At 33.7% G+C, this 21,932-nt stretch overlaps 1 protein-coding gene across 5 annotated transcripts in view; it reads left to right on the top strand.

The window, feature by feature from the left end:
• The window catches only part of LMBRD2 (LMBR1 domain containing 2), a 45,894-nt gene extending 26,648 nt beyond the window's left edge, over positions 1-19,246 (top strand). For 3 of the 5 annotated variants that reach the window (XM_065905186.1, XM_065905187.1, XM_065905190.1), the window contains 7 exons: positions 2,715-2,820; positions 3,464-3,561; positions 6,573-6,676; positions 7,896-7,942; positions 9,198-9,303; positions 12,079-12,208; positions 13,328-19,246. In XM_065905186.1, coding sequence (XP_065761258.1) covers positions 2,715-2,820; positions 3,464-3,561; positions 6,573-6,676; positions 7,896-7,942; positions 9,198-9,303; positions 12,079-12,208; positions 13,328-13,412 — 676 coding nt within the window. In that variant the 3' untranslated portion in view covers positions 13,413-19,246. The remainder of the gene's footprint in view (positions 1-2,714; positions 2,821-3,463; positions 3,562-6,572; positions 6,677-7,895; positions 7,943-9,197; positions 9,304-12,078; positions 12,209-13,327) is intronic. The other 2 variants (XM_065905189.1, XM_065905188.1) reach the window with 2 other exon arrangements.
• Positions 19,247-21,932: the final 2,686 nt, after the last annotated feature.

Here is a 21,932-nt window from a genome sequence, read left to right as displayed (position 1 = left end):
AAGGAACATACCTCAACATAATAAGGCCATGTATGACAGGTCTACAGCAAACATTATCCTCAGTGGTAAACAACTGAAAGCGTTTCCTCTAAACTCAGGAACAAGACAAGGGTGGCCACTTTTACTGCTGTTATTCAACATGGTTTTGGAAGTCCTTGCTTTCACAATCAGAGAAGAAAATGAAATAAAAAGAATCCAGATTGGAAGAAAAGTAAAACTCTCACTGTCTGCAAATGACATGATTCTCTACATAGAAAACCCTATAGATGCCACCAGAAAATTACTAGAGCTAATCAGTGAATATAGTAAAATTGCAGGATATAAAATTAATACACAGAAATCCCTTGGATTCCTATATACTAACAGTGAAAAATCAGAAAAAGAAATTAAGGAAACAATCCCATTCACCACTGCAATAAAAAGAATAAAATACTTAGGAATAAATTTACCTAAAGAGACAAAAGACTTCTATGCAGAAAACTATAAGATACTGATGAAGGAAATCAAAGATGACACAAACAAATGGAGAGATACTAGCACAGAAACAGAAATATAGACCAAAGGAACAAGATAAAAAGTCCAGAGATAAATCTACACTCTTGTGGGCACCTTATCTTTGACATAGGAGGCAAAAAGACAGTCTCTTCAAAAAGTAGTGCTGGGAAAACTAGTCAGCTGCCTGTATTAGAATGAAATTAGAACACCATCTAACATTATACACAAAAATAAACTCAAAATGGTTTAAAGACCTAAATGTAAGACCAAAAACTATAAAACTTTTAGAGGAAAACAGAGCACTCTAACATAAACCACAGCAAGACCGGCTATGTTCTCCTAGAATAATGGAAATAAAAATAAACAAGACCTAGTTAAAAACTTTTGCACAACGAAGGAAGTTATAAGCAAGGTGAAAAGACAACCCTCAGAATGGGCAAAATTAATAGCAGACAAAACAACTGACAAAAAATTAATCTCCTAGGTATATAAGCAGCTCATGCAGCTCAATACCGGGAAAACAAACAGCCAAGTATAAAAGTGGGCAGAAGACCTAAACAGACATTTCTCTGAAGATGACATACAGATGGCTAATAAACACATGATAAAATGTTCAACGAAGCTCATTATTAGAGAAATGCAAGTAGAAACTACAATGAGATATCATCTGACTCCAATCAGAATAGCTATCATCAAAAAGTCTCCAAACAAGAAATGCTGGAGAGGGTGTGGAGAAAAGGGAACACTCTTACACTGTTGGAGGAAATGCAAATTGATACAGCCACTATGGAGAATGGTGTGCTGTGCTGCTGTACTTAGTTGCCCCGTCTTGTCCAGCTCTTTGCGACCCCATGAACTATAAAGCCCACCAGGCTTCTCTGCGCATGGAATTTTCCAGACAAGAATACTGGAGTGGGTTGCCATGCCCTCCTCCAGGGATCTTCCTAACCCAGGGATTGAACCCGAGTCTCCCGCACTGCAGGCAGGATCTTTACTGTCTGAGCCACCAGGGAAGCCCAAGAGTACTGGAGTGGTAGCCTGTTCCTTCTCCAGGAGATCTTCCTGCCCCGGAATCAAAAAAGTCTCCTGCATTGCAGGAGGATTCTTTACCAGCTGAGCTACCAGGGAAGCCCGGAAAACAGTATGGAAGTTCCTTTAAAATCTAGGAATGAAGCTACCATACAACCCAGCAAGTCTACTACTGGGCATATACTCTCAGAAAAACAACCGAAAAAGACACATGTACCCCAATGTTCATTGCAGCACTATTTACAATACCTGAGACAAGGAAGCAACCTAGATGACCACTGACAGATGAATGGATAAGGAAGTTGTGGTATATATATACAACGGAATATTACTCAACTATAAAAAGAAATGCATTTGAGTCAGTTCTAATGAGGTGGATGAACCAAGAGCCTCTTGTCTAGAGTGAAGTCAGGAAAAGATAGACAAATATATATTAAAACATATACATGGAATCTAGAAAGATAGTACTGACAACCCTGTTTGCAGGGCAGCAAAGGAGACAGACATTTTGGACACAGTGGGGAAAGGAGAGCGTGGGATGGTATGAGAGAAAAGCACTGAAGCATATACATTACCCTATGTAAAATGATGGCCAGTGAAAAGTTGCTGCATAACACAACAACAGCCCGGATGGGTGGGATGGGGAGGATGTGGGAAGGGGGTTCAAGACGGGGGAAGGACATGTATGCCTAATGCTGATTCATACTGATATATGGCAAAAGCTGTCACAATATTTTAATTATCCTCTAATTAAAAAAATAGAATATAAGAAAAAAAACTGAGCTCCAACAGTTATTTAAAGCTGTAGTTGTCAGAGTTGACATAATGTGTTACAGCTTCAGATCTTTTGTGTACTGAGTACAATTCACCTTGAGGATTGAGGTAAATTGCACAGAAGAGGCACATACAAATCCACTCTACAAATTCTTGGGTTAAAGCAGTGGCAAACCTCACCAAAGGAGGCTTCCTGAGGCTGGAGTTTTGTAGGTGTTGATGTTTTTCAGGAGACTGGTATTAATAGGACTTTCAGAATGTCTTCCAAGTAAGGGCAGTTCATATTAAGAATTCAAAATACAAATAGATGAGAGTAATAGAATGATCTGAAACATTCCCAGTGTATTTCAAGATAACATAAAATGTGTGTTGCTGCTTTATTCTTATATATTGTGTTTGTTTATGCTTTATTGCAGGTTATTTTGCCGTTTGACTCCTCCTTTATGTCTTAATTTCTTGGGTTTGACCCACATGGATTCATCCATCTCTCACCAAAATACACAGCCAACTGCTTATACATCTGTAAGTATGGTAAAAAAAGAGTTCTTTAGATTCATTATCTGTATAGGATGCTATTATTGTGAAATTTCTTTTCACTGCTGGAAAACAGTTCTATTGCATTATTAGAATCTTTTTAAAAATTACTAAAACTTTCTTTTACACATTGTATATGTAGTTACTAATGACTGGATAAAGGTGATATTGCTTTTGTTTTATTATAAACAAAATTTTTTTGGTTCAGTTAAGCAGTATTCACAGACCTGACCTATAATAATATTGACCTTTATGTTTATGGTCTTAATGTAATTGATGATTTTCAGTAATATTTATGTAATGTTAATTTCTTAGGACAAAATAAGCCATATCAAGATATAATAGACACATAACGTTGTATTATTTTAAGGTGTACAACATAATTAGTATAGGTATATATTGTGAAATAGTTATCACAGTAAGTTTAGTTAACATTCATCACCTCACAATCACAATTTTTTTCCTCTTGTGATGAGGACTTAAAAGTCAGTCTATTTAGTGCTTCATTTCTACGTTTTTTAAAACTCCAAATTTATTGATGTAGCTGGTTATAGATAAATTTTCTAATGATGAAAAGAATGAAATATATAGAGCTGTACTGATTTAACTAAATTTTTTTCTTGCTCCTCAGATTATGGGTTCCATGAAAGTTTTATCCTTTATTGCAGATGGGTTCTATATATATTATCCTATGTTGGTGGTTATTCTCTGCATTGCTACGTATTTTAGGTAAGACACTTAACATTGCTTGTTTTTTCTTATATACGTATCCTGATCTGGATATCTTTCTCCTTAAAACTCTTTTAAATATTCACTGATTGGCTTTTATTTGTTTGTTTTATTGTGGCTTTGGGAATGCTGGGGATAATTTAAAGAGATCGCTTGAGTGCTGGGTCAGGGTCTCCCTCTAAAGATATTTTCAAGAAAAGAGAGTTATTCTAGGTATTTTGTCTACAAAGTGATAGGATTAATAACAGAATGTTAACTCTGAGTTCTGGCCTTTGGTCATGGCAGCCAGTGTATCTTATAAAGCACCTGCTTACCCAGCTTCTATTTGGTAACATGTATTAGTCTTAGGGCTTTCCACGTAATAATTTTTGAGTTTCTAGATGTTTCAGACCATAATCAGCACAAAAGATCAGGTAAGGCGCAGTCGTAATCAGACAGTGCATGGAAAGTACATGGGCTACTCTTTTTATCAGATCAGAAAAATTGGTAGAACCTTGGCAGAGATCAGACTCAAAAGGAGTTAAGACAGGTGTCCTTGGCTTCTAGCACCTTGTCTTCCCTACTTCCACATTAAGTGCCTCCATCCCGTACTCTGCCTACCTTCTTCACTGCTTCAGTGCTCCATGACAGACCAAAAATACCACTTAAAAAAATTTTATTGAAAATAAGTTTCATCCAACCACTTTTCATTTAAATCTTTCAGTATAATTAGTTACTACAAATAGTTTACAAATAGCGTATATTATTATACTGATATTCTAACACTTGGATATTGATTAAAAAGACAAATATTGTTTGAAATAAATTCTCTGTTGAGTTTTTTTTAAGCATCTATATTTTATCTTCTCATAAGTAAAGGAGCCAAAAGATTATATAATTTAAAATAAAACTTAATATGAACTGGTGAAAATGAAAGTCGCTCAGTCGTGTCTGACTCTCTGTGACCCCATGGACTGTAGCCTATCTGACGACCCTGTCCATGGAATTCTCCAGGCAGAAATACTGGAGTGGGTTGCCATTCCCTTCTGCAGGGGATCTTCCTGACCTGGGGCTTGAACCCAGGACTCCTGCATTGCAGGCGGATTCTTTACCAGTTGAGCTATCAGGGAAGCCCATGAACTGATAAAACAATATAATATTTTCAACTTTTTTCTGTAAAGTAGGAAAGACAGAGGTTTATATTTATTATGAAAATGATGTGTTAAAAGTAAGAGACCAGTCATCCTTTGGATATCCAAAACTAAACTATTTTTTATGTGCTTATTCATTTAAAAAGTTTATAAACTACAAATGGAACATTAAGAGCTTGTGATGTATAAATCCTGTCGCCTCATCTTAGTGGTTATGTTGGTAAGATTAGCATCTCTACTTAAGGTTAGCATCTTATTACATTGACATATGCATCAAGGAATAGATGGATGAGATAGTGCCTTGTCAACTATAAAATTTTAATGTAAGGAATTATGTCTAAAAGGAAAATTGTTTAACTCAAAAATATTTCTTTAAAAGTGTTGTTTTATAATTAAAATAAACTTTGCTAGTTTGTGTTTAAGGAAAAGAAAGGTCATATACATCAATTATCAAATTATATTTTTATAATTTATGTATATTTGTAATATATAATATATATTTATATATAAAAATATACTGTATTATAGGAATATTTGAAGAAATGCCTTGCAGACATTTCAGTATTAACTTGACTTTATAGGTCAATTTTCTTTTGGAATGCTGCTATAATAATTTCTTTATTACTAGCACATAACCATACTCAGAGCTATTAATAGTATTCAGACTTAACTGCCTAAAGCTGTTTCTGGACACTTTAGACAAAGCTACAACCTTTCCAGAGACAATGATCTCATCCTGCAGTATAGTATTCCCACAGGTATATAAGGATGGTAGGGGAGTATCTAAAGTCACAGAATTAGCATGACCATTCACCTGAAACCCCAATTTTACTCACTGGTAAGTCATACAAGCATTCCTTATATATTAAAACAAGCAGATAATTTATGAACTAGTCAGATTTTTACACGTCACTGATGTAAAATGGGAGATCTTTACTTTTTCTTAATTGTTTCACTGTTTTCTCTTCTTCCTAACACACATGCTTTCACACACACACACACACTCCTCCTCCCTTTTTTCTTCCTCTCTGGCTTACTTCATGTATGGTGTTCGGAATTCTGCCATTAAAAGTACATTAGTGAAGAAGTTTGAGAACTAAGGTAGTAAAAAGAACTTGGTCTTTGTTTTGTTTTGGATATAAATCTCAGCTCTAAAATTTATTAATTGATCCTTAACAAAGTATTTAATGCCCTTTGCCTCTGTTCTTTATCTATAAAGTAATATTTATCTCTTAGAGTTCCAGTAAGAATTAAATAAGAGTATCTGTAAACTATCTGATGCATAATAGTAGTTTAACATATATTAATACTTCCTTATGTACCATATTTTCAGAGTATTCCTGTCCTGCACAACAATGAGGTTTAAAGTAAAAACAAAATAAGATATAAATGATAGCCCCCAGATAAGCTATAGTAATCAATTCTGAATTTATAGTCACACTGATTTAAATAGAATTGACTAGTTCTCAGTATAAAAAAACATGAAAATCAGTTTGCATAATTAAGACTTTCTAAGCCAAGAATATTCTGCACTTGTAAATACTGGTTGTGTATGTGTATTAAAATTGCTGTTTGAATACAAGAAAAGGACAAATTGCTTTTGTATTATAGCCATTGCTTAGCATCCTGGTATAATAATCTTCTGAAAGTATGCTAGTGGCCTAACTTAATTTGTGTCTGTAAGAAGTCGGGCTTTGGTGCATACCTTAGTCAGTGGAGTACTGGGCATTTAAGTTTCTGAAAGGGAAATAAGGACTTGAAGAAAGACGAATGTAGTGCTGTATAACTTGACATGATAATTAGAAATACAACAGAGGCTTCCAATGTAAACATTTACAGTATGAAATAATGCTTATCTTTTTGAAAATCTACTTTTATTAGCTTGGGAACTCGTTGTTTGAATCTACTTGGTTTCCAGCAGTTCATGGGAGATAATGATATGACATCAGACTTAGTTGATGAAGGAAAAGAATTAATCAGACGAGGTATGATTTTTCTTTTTTTTTTTTTAAGATTTTTCTTTTAAAATAAATGAAGAGGAAGTAGTGATTCAAAATACAAAATTAATGTTTGTATGATTTGAAGCTTCTAATCTATCCTAAGAAATTACAGATTAATGTATTTTAGCTAAAATTCTATGGAAAGCCTTCATGGTTAAAAAAAAAATTTTGAAAACATACATGGTTATTTCATCTGTCTTTAAGAAATTCTGTAGCAGAAATTATTAATATGTCTGCGACTAAATAATGCCCTTGTTTACTATTGGAGTCATTTTCTTGTTTTCTTTGAAATATATTTGTCAAATTGAATACAATATAAAACTCATTAAAGAATCATCATTAGTTTAATGCTGCATAGGTTATCATTCAAACCAAGGCTGGTTTTTAGAATGTAGTGATAATTAACAGTCTGTTAGAATGCATTGTGCTCTACTGGAATCTAATCTCAAAACTGAGTGTATCAAATTTCTTGATGTTCAAGTGATGGTAGAATAGGGAGGAAAAGAAGAACAGAACTTGAGTTTTGGGACATTGGTTTTTAGGCATTCTTCCTACTTGAGCATGGGGTTCTTTATGATCTTATTTAAACATAAATCCCAAATGTACTATGACTCTAAAATATGCTAGTGTAGCCTTCACATGCTCTCACAGGAAGGTGGTGTCTAGTTAATGTAATAGTTCTTCTGCTGTTTGCATTAATCAGACTTCATCTGGAATATCATATACAATCCTGGATAAGATTTTCAAGAATAGGACTGATAAGTCAGAAGGAATCTAGAGAAGGATAGGCAGAATGATGAGTGTGTCAGGTGTATCATATGGGAAAAAACCACTGAGTATATAGCCAGAAGAGCGTAATGGAAAAAAAAAATCTTATGCAGAAAGAAGTATGAATTTAATTTATAAGACAAAACAAAGAAAAAGAGAAACTGCCTAGAAGCAAATTTCAGGTCGCCAGGGGGAGGAAGTTCTTCCTCACTGACACTGTTTAGATAGATCCTAAAGAGTGATCTCCAGCACAAGTTGAGAAGGTTTTCTCTACGGAGTTAGGTGACCTCTCCGGTTCTTTCCAACAATAACCTATTACCTTTGACTTTGTAGTAATTTAAAGGAAATTGGTCATAGCCTGATACCTTTACTTCAGTTACTCTACATCTAATTAAACCATGTTATACCAAATTTGAGACCACTTTTCTGTCTCTAGAGAAGAGAAAAAGGCAACGGCAAGAAGAAGGTGAAAACAGAAGAAGAGTAAGTATGGTCCTTACTAACTTGCTATCACCTAAAGATTAATGTGAAATATCGTAAGAATCTAATTGATTTTGACTGAAAACAATGGGACAATGACATAGGATGTATTTTTACAGAAAGGCAGTTTTAATAGTTTCAGATATACATGCTAGGAATTCTGTCAGACCTGTTCTAAAAAGTCATTAGTAATAAATTACTTCATGTCCAGCATCTAGCAGTTTCTTGCCTAAGGTAGGGGCAGTAAATATTTATTGAGTAAGTGAATAAATTAATGCAGTTCTTGCTATTGAAATTATTTTGTTTGCTTGAAAAATATGCTTCTTTGTGTTATGACATTACTTTTATTCCTCTTTAATTTTTCTTTAGTCCTTTGTTTGCTAAGGCAAACTAACCTCCTAGAGAATTGAAAAGGCAAAAAATGAGAAAAGTCTAGTCATAGTCACTACAAATTTTCAACACCTGAGTGTGTCCATATTGGAGAAGTGAAGACTCAGGAGACATGATAGTTGTCTTTGTGTATTTTAGTGTATGTCGTGGAAAGGGAGACTTGTTCTTTATTTCAGAAGGCATAACTAGCACCAAAGAGTGGACTAGAGTTCACCTCTGTGTGAAAACTCAGTTTACCAAAATTGGAACAGGATGATCAAACATAGAATTTTTCATGTCTTCTAATAAGAGAGCCAGATAGCATCTGGCATGGCTGTTTTAGAGTGAAACTCTGCACTGCATGGGTTCCTTTCAGTTCTGAGAATTTGATGAGTAGAATCCCAGTTAATAAGGTTTTAGTGCAGTTAAGACACAATGCCACGTGAGTCATTACTTAATTATATTTATCTACAACTTTAATTTTGCTATCAAAATTTGGGTCTCTATGATTTGTAGTTTATTTGGGTAGAATAAAATTTTATTAACATCTTATTAATTATTTTGAGTTTCATAATTCTTCCATGGTCAAGACAACCTTACTGTAGTTGTAATATTTTGACATTTAAATGGAAGTCAATAACTTAAAATAATCATTGCTAGCAAAAATTTTTATAAATGTCTTCAAGTTAAGTTTGATAACTATTAAAATCATTTAAAAATAAAGGAAATTATGATTTCTAAGGCACTGTGCTAATTATACTGATTATCTGACAAATTCTTGATGAAAAAGAATTGGATTACTCTACATATATAATCTAAATCTGTTATCACTGATGAATTATTTTCTGACTGTTTGTTCTCGTGTTATATGTTCGTGTTTCTTTTCTAGGAGTGGAAAGAGCGTTATGGACACAGTAGAGAAGATTCCACTAGAAACAGAAATGTTCATATTGACCCAAAAGAATCAAACTTCTCAGAAATGAGTACCAACCGATGTAAGTAGTTTATTATCTAGTTTTCTTAAGAAATTGTTTTCTTATGCTTGCTTGTATAGAGACTGAGAAAATGCCTTTATAGAACAATAAGTGAGGTTCTGCAGTGACTTTCCTTTTTTCATCCCTCAGTATATGGGAGGAAGAGGAAAGTCAACTATGCGTTAGGTAGGAGAAGGAGGCATCTGGGACATCATATGAATAGTTGTCATTATACTACCTAAATAATAGTACTTATCCCAGGCATATTTTTAGCAGGTATTGGTTTCTATTAACCTAGTTGTTTTTCAGGCTATTTGGTCATTTTTATAATAAATTACTGACTGACTCTTATGTGTCAGGTACTTTCCCAGGAGTCCGAAGAAGATAATTTCCATCCTTGGTTTGCCCTTAATTGAATGAGGAACTGATACCAGGCAGAAGACATTGGCCAGTGGGTTGAGTCAGGAAGCCTCCCCACATTCTTGATTTTGTCATATGCTTCTGGAAGGGTGACAAGAGACCTCTTTGTGTGCAGGATCCAGCACTGAGTAGAGGGCAGAGGAGAGATGCAGGGATGCTGAGAGTGTATAAGGCTGCACACATGATGCTGAAGGACTCAGCTCAAGGGAGGAAAAAGAATTCTTCATTGGGAAAGGATTTCTATTATAAAGAAATACTATTTAGGAATGAGTAGTATTTAGCCAATTGAAGGGGTTTTTAGGCAGAACAAAGAATGAACAACATGAGAGAATTTTGGGGGAAATGTAGATTTTCCTCTACGACTAGGACCTAAAGTATGAGAAGCCTGATGAGCGGAAAGGTTACAGAGATAGTTGGGAAACATATTATCACGCTTAGAAGTTTAGATTTTATCCCAAAGATAAGATTTCAGTATGGAAAGAAGCATGCTCAGATTTTTGGTTTAGAAAGATGAATTTGACATCTATATAAAGTATTATTTCCAGGGAAGTGAGACACAACCCAGTTTAGTGTCTATTGTAGTAATGCAGTCAGAAACTGATGAGGGCATTAATACACAATATTTGTTTTATGGAAGAAACCAACACAACATTGTAAAGCCATTATCCTCCAATTAAAGATAAATTAAAAAACAAAAAAATGATGAGGGCTTAAAATAAGCATCCTGGAGATAAAGAAGAGAGGATGTGTTTGGATGAGATTTAGCATAAAAGAAATAAGAGAAAGCTGAAGTTTCAATTAAAGTTAGGAAATAGAGGGATAATTCTACAAAGATATTTGGAAGCTTATCTTAGATTTGGACTTAACCGAGTGCAGAGATCTGGGGGGTATAGGAGAATGGTTAAGAGGAAACACAAAACCTTGGGATGATGAGTTAGAACCTCACATGTGGGAGGCAACCAGTATTTGCTGAATGAATTAGAGAAACAGTGGAGGGCAGAGTCGAAGATGACAACAATGTAAGGTAAGAGAGAATTGGCTTGCCTTAAATTTTCAAAAAGAGCTGTGTCATGGTTTGTTTTGATGCTGTTGAGCTGCTCAAAGTAACACTGAAAATTTAGGTTTTTATGGAGAAAACATCATTCATATAGGGAAAGGAGAGTTAGTTTTCTAGATCTGTGCTGACCAAGGTGGTAACCATTAGCCACATATGGCTGTTTAGCATTTGCAGGGTAGCTGGTGCCCCATATTGAAATGATAATATTTTGGATATACTGGGTTAAATATGTTATAATTAATTTCAACTATTTATTTTTACTTTTTAAATGTATTTACTAGTAAAAAGTAAATGCGGGGCTTGCAATTTATTTCTGTTGGACATTGCTTCCCTGAATTCTTGCCCCATGGAAAAAAGAGTCAGTCCTTTCTTGGAGAGTTTGAGTTGATTGCACCTTAAAATCATAGCCGAGAAATGAGATGTAGCATCCCCTGGATTCACTATGAAACCAGCTGAAACTTATTTTAATTGTGAACAATTTCACTGTTATGATTGCTGTTGTTCACTCGCTAAGTTGTGTCTAACTCTTTGCGAACCCATGCACTGCAGCACGCCAGACTTCCAAGTTCTTCACTATCTCCCAGAGTGTGCTCAAACTCATGTCCATTGACTCGGTGATGCCCTCTGACAATTTCATCATCTGTAGTCCCCTTATCCTTTTGCCCTCAATCTTTCCCAGCATCAGGGTCTTTTCCAGTGAATCAGCTTTTTGAATCAGGTGACCAAAGTACTGAGGTTCAACTTCAGCACCAGTCCTTCTAATGAATATTCAGGGTTGATTTCCTTTAGGATTGACTGGTTTGATCTCCTTGCAGTCCAAGGAACTCTTAAGAGTCTTCTCCAGCACCACAGTTCGAAAGCATCAATTCTTCAGCGCTCAGCCTTCTTTATGGTCCAATTCTCACATCCATAGCTGACTACTAGAAAAACCATAGCTTTGACTATATGGACCTTTGTCAGCAAAATGATGTCACTTCTTTTTAATATACTGTCTAGGTTTGTCATAGCTATTCTTCCAAGGAGCAAGCGTCTTTTAAGTTTGTGACTGCAGTCACCATCTGCATTGAAGTTAAATACTAATTCTGTTGCTGTAGCTGCTTCTGAGCTTAGACTACATACAAAGGAGAACTCTTCTTTGTTATTTTCTATCATACTAGTAATGATCTTAATATAATTTTAAGATAACCATGTGGTTTTCTTTTCTTAATATTGTCTTCACAATGAAAATTCAGATCGTTTATAATCTTGACTTTCTGTGTGTCCATAGACTGTGACTCATAAAGACAACAGAAAGTGGAAATTTTTTTCTTCTTTTGCAGCGACATCTAAATATACCAGGGCTAATAACAGGACTGAGAGGGACCGAATAGAACTTCTTCAGGATGCGGAACCTTTGGATTTTAATGCAGAAACATTCACTGATGACCCTCTTGAATCTGAATCAGGAAGGTAAGTTCCAGTTTGTCCTTTTGGCTCCAGCATTCCTCTGAAAATTTGATAACATTCTGACTTGACAAGATAAACATAAGGAAAATATTCATCTTTCTTGCTAATGCAAAACGTATTAAGCAACGTTTGATACCTTTTAACACCTGCTAATCTTTTATATTTTAAAAATTATATCATCCAGTGGTAGTAATTGAAATTAGTACCTTCTTAAATTATTACTAGTAGTATGATAAATAACAAAGAATTGAAATCATTTGGTAGAATCTTAACAATATTTATATTCCTTTTTCTGACAATTCCATTTAGGAAATGCATCATATTTAGCAGTTGTTACATAGATATGACTGGGTGGCACTGTATTCTGAGCACTTTAACAACAGTAATCATGTTTTATGGCTGTAAGTCCAGTTGGAATTGAATCTAGAGAGGCTCAGTAACTTACCCAGGATCACGCAACTTTTAAGTAACAAAATCAGGCATTTAAACCCCAGGACTCTGGCTTCAGAGTCTGTGCTTTTACCTATTATACCAAGTAGAAATAATTAATTCCCTGGTGGCTTAGATGGTAAAGCGTCTGTCTACAATATGGGAGACCCGAATTTGATCTCTGGGTTGGGAAGACCCCCTGGAGAAGGAAATGGCAGCCCATTCCAGTACTATTGCCTGGAAAATTGCATGGACAGAGAAGCCTGGTAGGCTACAGTCCATGGGGTCGCAAAGGGTTGGACATGACTGAGCGACTCCACTCCACTCCAGAAATAATTAAACAAAAGCAAAACATCATGGGCATGAAGATATTTGCTTATAAATAGCAAGAGGAATATTCTGTTTATATTCAACAATCTAGAGTAGTTATTAAATCCAAGTTCCATGATGTGTTTTATATCTCTCTTCTTTCTTTTTTACATCTCTCATCCTGCCATATGTGTCTTATAATAGGCTGTAAAACAGTTGTTGGTTAATTTATAATTATAGGTAAATCTCTTTGGGATAATATCCTTGCAGAATAAGTTTCTTATTTCAGCTACTGAATAGATTTTACAGTTCTTACAAATTATGTACCCACTTCCTTTTAATGTGTCCTTGTTTTTCTCTCCTTCTTTATTTTTGATGCCTCAGATCATTTCTTTATCCACCTTTCAGGTATCAGCCTGGTGGACGATACCTCTCAATGTCTCGCAGCAGAATATTCGATGATGTTTAAAGTCTGTAGGAATTTATGGAATAGCTAACCAAGATCAACAAACAAGTTCAGTCTTTATGAACATCCGTATGCTCTAGAATTTACTACTGAACTCCCAGTGAAAAGTGTCAGGATAAAAAAGGCACTAAAAATTAATCAGATCTTAATCATAATGGCTTATTATTCATGGAATATCGTCTTTATTTCTAAAAGGATTTGTTGCATACCATTCCTGAAATGTCTGCCTTAGAAGTACAGTTACAATGGAAGGATTTAATTCATGATCAAGATCAGTATATATTGAAAACATGTAGTTCAGTTTGTTTCAGATTAATTTTTTCAGGAAAAATTGTTTTAAAGATTCAAGGAAGCCATAGTTAAAACTGAATAATATTATAGTTTTATTATTGTGATTTACATATTTGTTCTTTCTAAAAAATATGTTGATCCTTTATTTCCCAAAGAGATGGAGACCTCAGTAATAACCATATTTACAAAACCCATGTCTTAAAAACAAGGCTTACTTACCAGACATAACTGAATGTAGAAAGCCCTTTTTCAACACTATATGCAAATTAGTTATGTTTTTGCATGTCTATTTAAGACTATACTTCAACTGATAGTGTTTGTATCTTCAGCATGTGTACTTTAATCAGGTGGTGAATTATTCTTTCAGTCTTTGGTAGTAACTGCAAGTTGTCTTATGCTTTTGGTATTGCTTTGTAAAAGATTTTCATTTCAGAGAGGAATGTTCACCTTTACCATTTAAGTGATTTAAGTGTTGATCATTCCATTCAAGGAGAATCATAATTTTTAACGGTAAATAGTGGGGTTTTGGTGCCTCAGATGGTAAAGCGTCTGCCTACAATGTGGGAGACCCGAGTTCGATCCCTGGGTTGGGAACATCCCCCTGGAAAAGGAAATGGCAACCAGCTCCAGTACTCTTACCTGGAGAATCCCATGGATGGAGGAGCCTGCTGGGCTACAGTCCATGGGGTCGTAAAGAGTCGCACATGACTGAGTGACTTCACTTTAATAGCCAAAGAGTCCCACAAAATTCTCCACTGTTAAAAGGTGGCTGTTTATTCCTTGTGAAAAAGAATATCTGGTTATTTAAAGATAAAAAGTGAGTCCATTTACTGTTACTGGTAACACTTAAATTGTGGTTTATAGAAAACTACTTTAGAATGGAGATATGTAAGAACTTGTTGCTTAAACATGTTATTTTAAGTTGAGTTTTTAAAATTTTGTGTTTAAGCCAAAGTTGCATATTACATTTTAAATCATCAGTGTTTTATGCACAGTGACTATAGTTCAGCATATTTTGCAAAAAGAGTTGTTTATGTCCATGAAATATTTGCAACTCTTTGAGAATCCATACCATGGATTCAGCCAGTGGTGACTGTACTTGAGCTTCCCCACGGCCATCTTAGTTTCACTTGTTATCCTAAAAGTAGTGCTCATTTTCACTTTTAAGTATTCCAGTTTGAGGATGAATTATATAGTCACCTGACAATTTGATTATATGTTTCTTGAAGGTCATTTTTCCCTGAATCATAATTTTAAATGTTTTATTTCTCTCTTTTCATGGTGTTACCATGTAAATATGTTAGAAGCCAGTTTTAGGCAGATACTAAAAGGATAGTGTTATCATCCTAATTATCTTATTTTCTTAAATTTTTATGATCTTTAAGATTAGATCCCCTTTAAAATAATTATCAGTCAATAGATTTTCCTCTCAATCGAAATTATATAGACTACCCATTTAACAAGACACACACACACAGCCTTTTATTGTGAAGCATGGTCAGAGAGCAATAGGCCAAGAGCACAGATAATTTAACACTGTAATTTCATGACTGACCATTGAAACCTTGGGCAAATCAGGTAACCTTTCTGTGCCTCAGTTTCTTCATTTTCAAAATGAAGAGGATTCTTGCTATTTACCTACTGATCTACCTCACAAAGCAATTGTGAGGGTATTGAGTTGATGTTTATATTAGTGGCGTTTAAAAAGACAAAGTAAGTTATTAGCTATGCTGGTTTTCCACACAAGTGGTATTTGAAGATATTAGATAGGAAACGGATCACCCCAGAAAGTGGTCCAGTTTCTTTTTATTACAGAGAAGCTTACAAGTTCCCAAAGCAAAAGCTCTTTCTGGAATAAGTAATCAAAATCCTGTGAAAATAATATTGTTTTCTTATTTAGTCTTTGAGTTTACTTTGGAATATGTTCCTTAAGTATAATGTTGTTTCTCATAGGTTTTATCATGAAACTCAGATGCTATTGTAGAAGTAGAAGCAGAAAAAGAGAAGAAATGATCCAGTTACTTTTATAATTTATAATACTCTAAGATATATTGATAGAAATATGTAAAAGATGTACTACTTTATTTTATTATTAATTTTTAAATGATTATAATAATTGGATTGTATGTAATACTTCTATAAAACAGTATAGATCCCCTTTATGACTTTTGAGTTATTTCCAATATAATTTTGGTTGTTTAAGTGATCCAGAGTATTCAATTGTTTAAGCAGAATTTATGTTACAGGATTTCATATATGATCATATAGGAAGATTACCTGGCTGGGTAATTTTGTGTTTGGAAGTTAATTATTTAATCCCTGAAGTCTTAAGAGTTTATTGCTGGGGAACTAAGTTAATATTTGTTAAGCAACTTTGTAAAAACTGTAATATGAACAAAAGTTTTCTGTTTTGAGAATCTCACTAAAATGACATCTACTGCAAAACATTACTACTAAATTCATATACTTTACATGCAAAGTACATTTCTTGAAGAATTACTTCTGACAATTACTTTTTGAGTGTTTCTTATATTGTAATAGATTCCTAGTTAAACTTTCTAAATTATTTTTCTAAATAATTGTTAGAATATTCAGTAAGCCAGTGTTTAGTAAGCCATTGCAGAAAATAACAGTTAGTAATCTGTTAATTTCATGGATCTGTAAGTTGCTATTAACTTATGTTATTACATCAATAATTTGTTATTATTAGAACTTTTTAAAAAATCATTATTAAAATAAGACTAATTATTAGAATTTGTTCTCTTACCAGATGAACAGGGACTTTGGAATAATTTCATTATACTAGAGGCCCTCATTTCACAAGAGTCATAAAAACTAAATAAGAACTTTCAAGGGTTTTCAATTTATAAAGAATAGATCAGAGGATTGGACAATCAAAACTTTTTAAAAAATTGCTGCCAATTTGTTTTCAGACACTACTATTTGATTAGATTATCAGTTCTTAAATGTATGCTGGTTGTATACCCAAATGAAATTAAATGTGGATAGGAAAGTCTGTGTTTATTTAAGTATATTTTAGAATATTAATGAAGGAATTCATTGATATACAACAGCAAACCTCATTTTTGTATACGTGTAGTAGATTTAGAGAATGTTCTTGATTTTTGTGTAGATTACTGTTTTAAGGGAAAAATAAACTCTCCATAATTTTAATTCACACTGTTCAGTAATGCGAGTTTTATATTTGTGATTTGTGTGGGCCATGCCTGAAAATCACAAGGATAAATATATTTGCACTAAGAGGCAGAACATATCCCTGAGAAATCTTAACGTACTTGAATCTCCAAAGTGTAATGGATAGTATTTATTAAAGCCTAAATGTTAATAAGTAAATGGATTTAGACTTTTACCTCTCCTTTCTTTTCTCCCTTCCTCCTTTAATTCCTTTTAAAAATACCTTCCTTCCTCTCTGAAGCCTGTCTTTATAGTATGGCTTATAATGAGCTGACATATTTTTCTTCCGTTTGTTTGGTGTATACAGTTGTTTTTGATGGTTAGTACACTCAAAAGGTAGTAGTTCTGACTACAGATCCCACTACTTGAATGGTAGTATTGCACTTAAAGTAGTACAGCAGATTTTGCTAGACAACCAAGCAACATCTGGATGTAAATATGAGGGATGCTAGCTCACTGTGTTGTCTTTTTCGCCACTAAGTAGGACTCTTCAGTAAAATGAAATATTCTCAGTGTAGATGTTTTAGCATAAAATTCCATTTCTAAAACCAGTGATTATTAAAAACAAGCAAACAAACCCCAAACATTAAAAACCTTGAGACCTCATTTTATGAAAAGGAGTTTGTAAATAACATCCATCATGTCAAAGTTTTCATTAGAAGAGGTTGAAACAATGTAAGAGTTACAGGGAGCCTTCTGAAATATTAATTCCCTTTGTGTGGGTTACTTCTTTTCAATACAGTGACTTATTTTTCTGCTCAGAGACCTGGAAGACTAGGCAGTCTTATTCCCTGTACTAACTCCTGGAGACCAGGTCCTGTGCACCATCACTACCATCAGAGCAGCTATTAGCCCTGCCCATCCCAGTCTTATTGCAGTGGAAACACACCCACACTCCTAATTCCTTTTATGTTCAGCTTGGTTTTCCTATCATTTATATTCATTGTGGTAGATTGAAGCCTCATCGCAATTTTAAATTTGTTAATGAAACAAGAATAATGGCATGTTCCTCTTCTCATAGAGATCCTAAAAGACTTTTGTTTTTAACACATTCCCTGGAGAAAATTAACCTTTTTTCCTATGAAAATCTTTTCTTTTGTGGTTATCCTGATCTCACATCATTTTGCAAAAGGAGCTTTTTACTGTACTTAGTGGAAAAGAGTAGAAAGAATGGTTTACTGTGGCAGACATATGTAAAATAAAGTCATAATTTGTTAATCTGACTGTACAACACCATTTTGAGTTGGTATTATTGACACAAATCTTATCAATCTAGTCACTTAGAGCTGTATTTCTCTAAAGAATGCTGGCTAGCATCTTCCCTACTTGGTACACCAAATCGTAGGGGAGAGACTGTATTTTTTTTTTTTAAGCAATCCAATGGATTTGTTTTTGTCCATATTTTGTAAAAAACTTGAACTTTTCTCATTTCGAAGATAGAGAACATGTGGACCTATCTTTTAAATAATTGTAATCTAATATATATATTTATAAATTATAGCATTGGAAAAAGAGCTCTAATAATGATGTTGTTACTTCCTGGTATTTAATTTTTGTAAAGTTTTTTGTAAGTAACTAATTGTAGTTATTACTTTTAAGTATTTTAAAAATCTTTCTCAAATAAGTTCTGCCCAGGACTTATTTCCTTGGGTCAATATTCTAAAGTTCAGTAGTCTAGTATGAGTTTGAAATATTCCTACATCTCTTCAGTATCTTTTTATATATACCAGTACTCAAGCAAAGTATACCAAAAGCCTAAGTTCTGTGTTGCATTAATAAAGTGCTTGTTATTTATCTAATTCAGTGGATTAGGTGAAGTAGAGAGTAAGTCTTTTCAAATGTGCGTCTGATCATAAATTTCAAAATGTTTATTATGTTCATTGTTGGTGCATGATGCCAAATTTATCCTTAATCAGCCACTACTACCTGGTTGTTTAGTTGCTATCAATAAGTTGTGTCTGACTCTTTTTGCAACCCCTTGGACTGTAGTCTACCAGACTCCTCTGTCCATGGAGTTCTCCAGGTAAGAATACTACCTGGTATGTAATGATAAATGTTTCCCTTTCTGATCAATGGTTTGAAGATATAACTATTTTTCTCTGCAGATTCTCACTAAATATGTATTTGAAAAAAACCTGCAAAGTGCTACCTGTAATTAAGTTAGCATCTTTGTCCTTATCTATGCATAATGTTCTCTCAATTTGGTTTTGACAGACTCATGGACTTGGAATTGCTTTGTAGAATTTTAACTTATTGTAATGTAATGAATTTTTTGAGATGTTTATTTGATTAGCTGTTAAAATATAGGAAATTATGTAGCTTTGCATGCAATAAAGTACATTTCTACAAGTTACTAAGAACTTTGCTGGTCATTTATGTGTTTTCCTTCAACCATCTTTGAGATTATACTCTTTTTAGTAAACTAAGACTTTTTTTTGTTCCTTTCAAATTATTAACAGGTATCACAAAAGAAATGTTTTATGATAAATAACTAAATACCTATACTTTAGGCTCTACCTTACTTCCTTCAATGAAGTTGAAAACGGGAAAATCAATGAAAGCAAATACTGAGTCTTTGGAAAGATCAATAAAATTGATGAAACTCTAGCCAGGCTGACAAAGGAAATAGAGTTGCTTTCCCATATACCAAAAATAACAATGGAAATTTGAGATTAAAAATACAACATCATTTACATCCATCCTACTTAATATAGTAAGAAGAAAAGGAAATAAAAGATATGCAGTTTTGGAAGCAAGAAATAAAACTGTGTTTGTGTGCAGATCATATGATCATCTATGTAGCAGTCTAAAAGAACTGGCTAAAAAAATGAAAACAAAAAACAACAACCAAAAAAACCCTAAAATGAGTAAATGATTATAGCAAGTTTGCAGTATATAAGGCTAATATAAAAAAGCGAGTCCCTTTCACTTTTACCAGCAATGGAAGAGTAGAATTCAGAATTAAAGGTAATACCATTTACATTAGCATCCCCTAAAATGAAATACTTAGGTATAAATTTAATAAAATATATCTAAGATCTATATGAAGAAAACTACAAACCATCAGTGAAAGAAATCAAAGAACAGAATAAATAGGGATTCCATAATGAGCAGGAAGGCAGGAAGACCCAATATTTCCAGGATGTCAGTTCTTCCCAAACTGACCTATTGATTCAATGTAATCCCAGTTAAAGCCCCAATAAATTATTTTATGGATATTGACAAACTGATTCTAAAGTTTATATGGAGAGCCAAAAGACCCAGAAGAGTCAACACAATACTGAAGGAGAACAAAGTTGGAGTACTGACACTAGCGAATTTAAAGACTTAAAATAAAGCTACAATTATCAAGACATTGTGAGATTGTTGAAAGAATAGACAAGTAGACAATGAAACAGCAGAGAGCAGAAATACACCCACATAAATATAGTCAATTGATCTTTGACAGAAGAACAAAGGCAATTCAATGGAGAAAGGAGTCTTTAACAAATGATGCTGGAACACTGGACAACCAAATGCAAAAATAATCTAGACACTAGCTTTATGCTTTTTACAAAAATTAACTCAAAATGGTTCATAAACCTAAAACACAAAACTTCTAGAAGATAACATGGAAACATAGGTAAACATGGGCTTGGCAGACAATATATATATCACACAAAAATGTGTGTGTGTATATATATATGTACCCAGAGATATGTATAGGAATGACATTATTCATGGCATTATTCATAATAATTTCAGCCATAGATAATTCAGTCAACAGAATAGGTTTATTTATTCATCATGATGGATATGTGCATGAATAAGTGGAAATGATTAATTTTTAATACAACTGTGTAGCAACATGGATGAAACAAAGATACTGTGGATCCAAACAAGTCAGACATGAAAAAATATAGTGTGATTCTGCTTATATGAAGTTCAAAAAAAGATTAAATTGTAGAGTTAAAAAATGAATGCTTTGTAGTAAAATCATGAAGAATAAAAAGAAATTACCATACATATCAGGCTTACCTTTGAAGAGAAGGAGGGGATTAGTGACTCTGAGGAGCACAAGGGAAACTTCTGGATTGCTACCTGTGTCCCCTTTCTTGGGTGGTGGTTTTACAAGATGTCCACTTGGTGGTAATGAATTGCTTAACAGTACATGCTTTTATGTGTGCTTTGCTATGTGTACATCTTGTTTTATAATAAAGTTTCAAAATATAGAGATTTAAATTACATAGCTTAAAAGTTGGGACTGGAAGAAACTGCGTTATAGAGTTCCAAGGTCATGATTATATTCAGGAGGAGTAAAGATGTTGCTTTAAGCTAGGTCTTCAATTGAGGATGCATGCTACAATCTTCTTTGGTAATCATTAAAAGAATAGTAACAGGATATGGCAATAAGTAAAGGAAAAATTAAGTGACAAAAAATTTTAACTCAGAACAGCAAAAGAACAGAAACTACCTAAGACTAGAACTTTTTGTTTAGAAATGCATACATAGTTGAGAAAACTGTAAGTAAAGTCATGGGAAGTGATTTAGTATAGAAATCAGAGTATGCCTCTGATAGGGATGGACATTCAAAGGTATCCCTCAGAGAGCCTCTGGGTTACTATGGGCAATGTTTTGTTCCTTATATGTGGGCATTTTGTACAACCATTTTTCTATTTATACTTATCTACTCTACATTTATATTTTATGCACTTTTCTGAATATATCTGTATTCCAAACTGTAAAAGTTTTCTGAAAAGAAAGATTTGTAAATCACATTAATAATTGAAAGAGTAAAATCACATCTCAAATAATTGCATAAATTATTTTGATATAATCAACATATATTAAAGTTATATTTTTTAAAAAGCATTTTTTCTGATAATGCATATCTGCATGCATACATAGAGACATGTGTATGTGTAAGAACCTAAAACTACTGCAGAACAATCTTGGGAAAGAACAGAGCTGGAGGAATTAAGCTCCTTGACTTCAGACTGTGCTACAAAGTTACAGTAATGAAAACAGTATGGTACTGGTACAAAAGCAGACATAGAT

Source organism: Muntiacus reevesi, chromosome 14 (assembly GCF_963930625.1).
Source record: "Muntiacus reevesi chromosome 14, mMunRee1.1, whole genome shotgun sequence".
NCBI lineage: Eukaryota > Metazoa > Chordata > Mammalia > Artiodactyla > Cervidae > Muntiacus > Muntiacus reevesi.
This window is presented reverse-complemented; position numbering and strand designations above follow the sequence as displayed.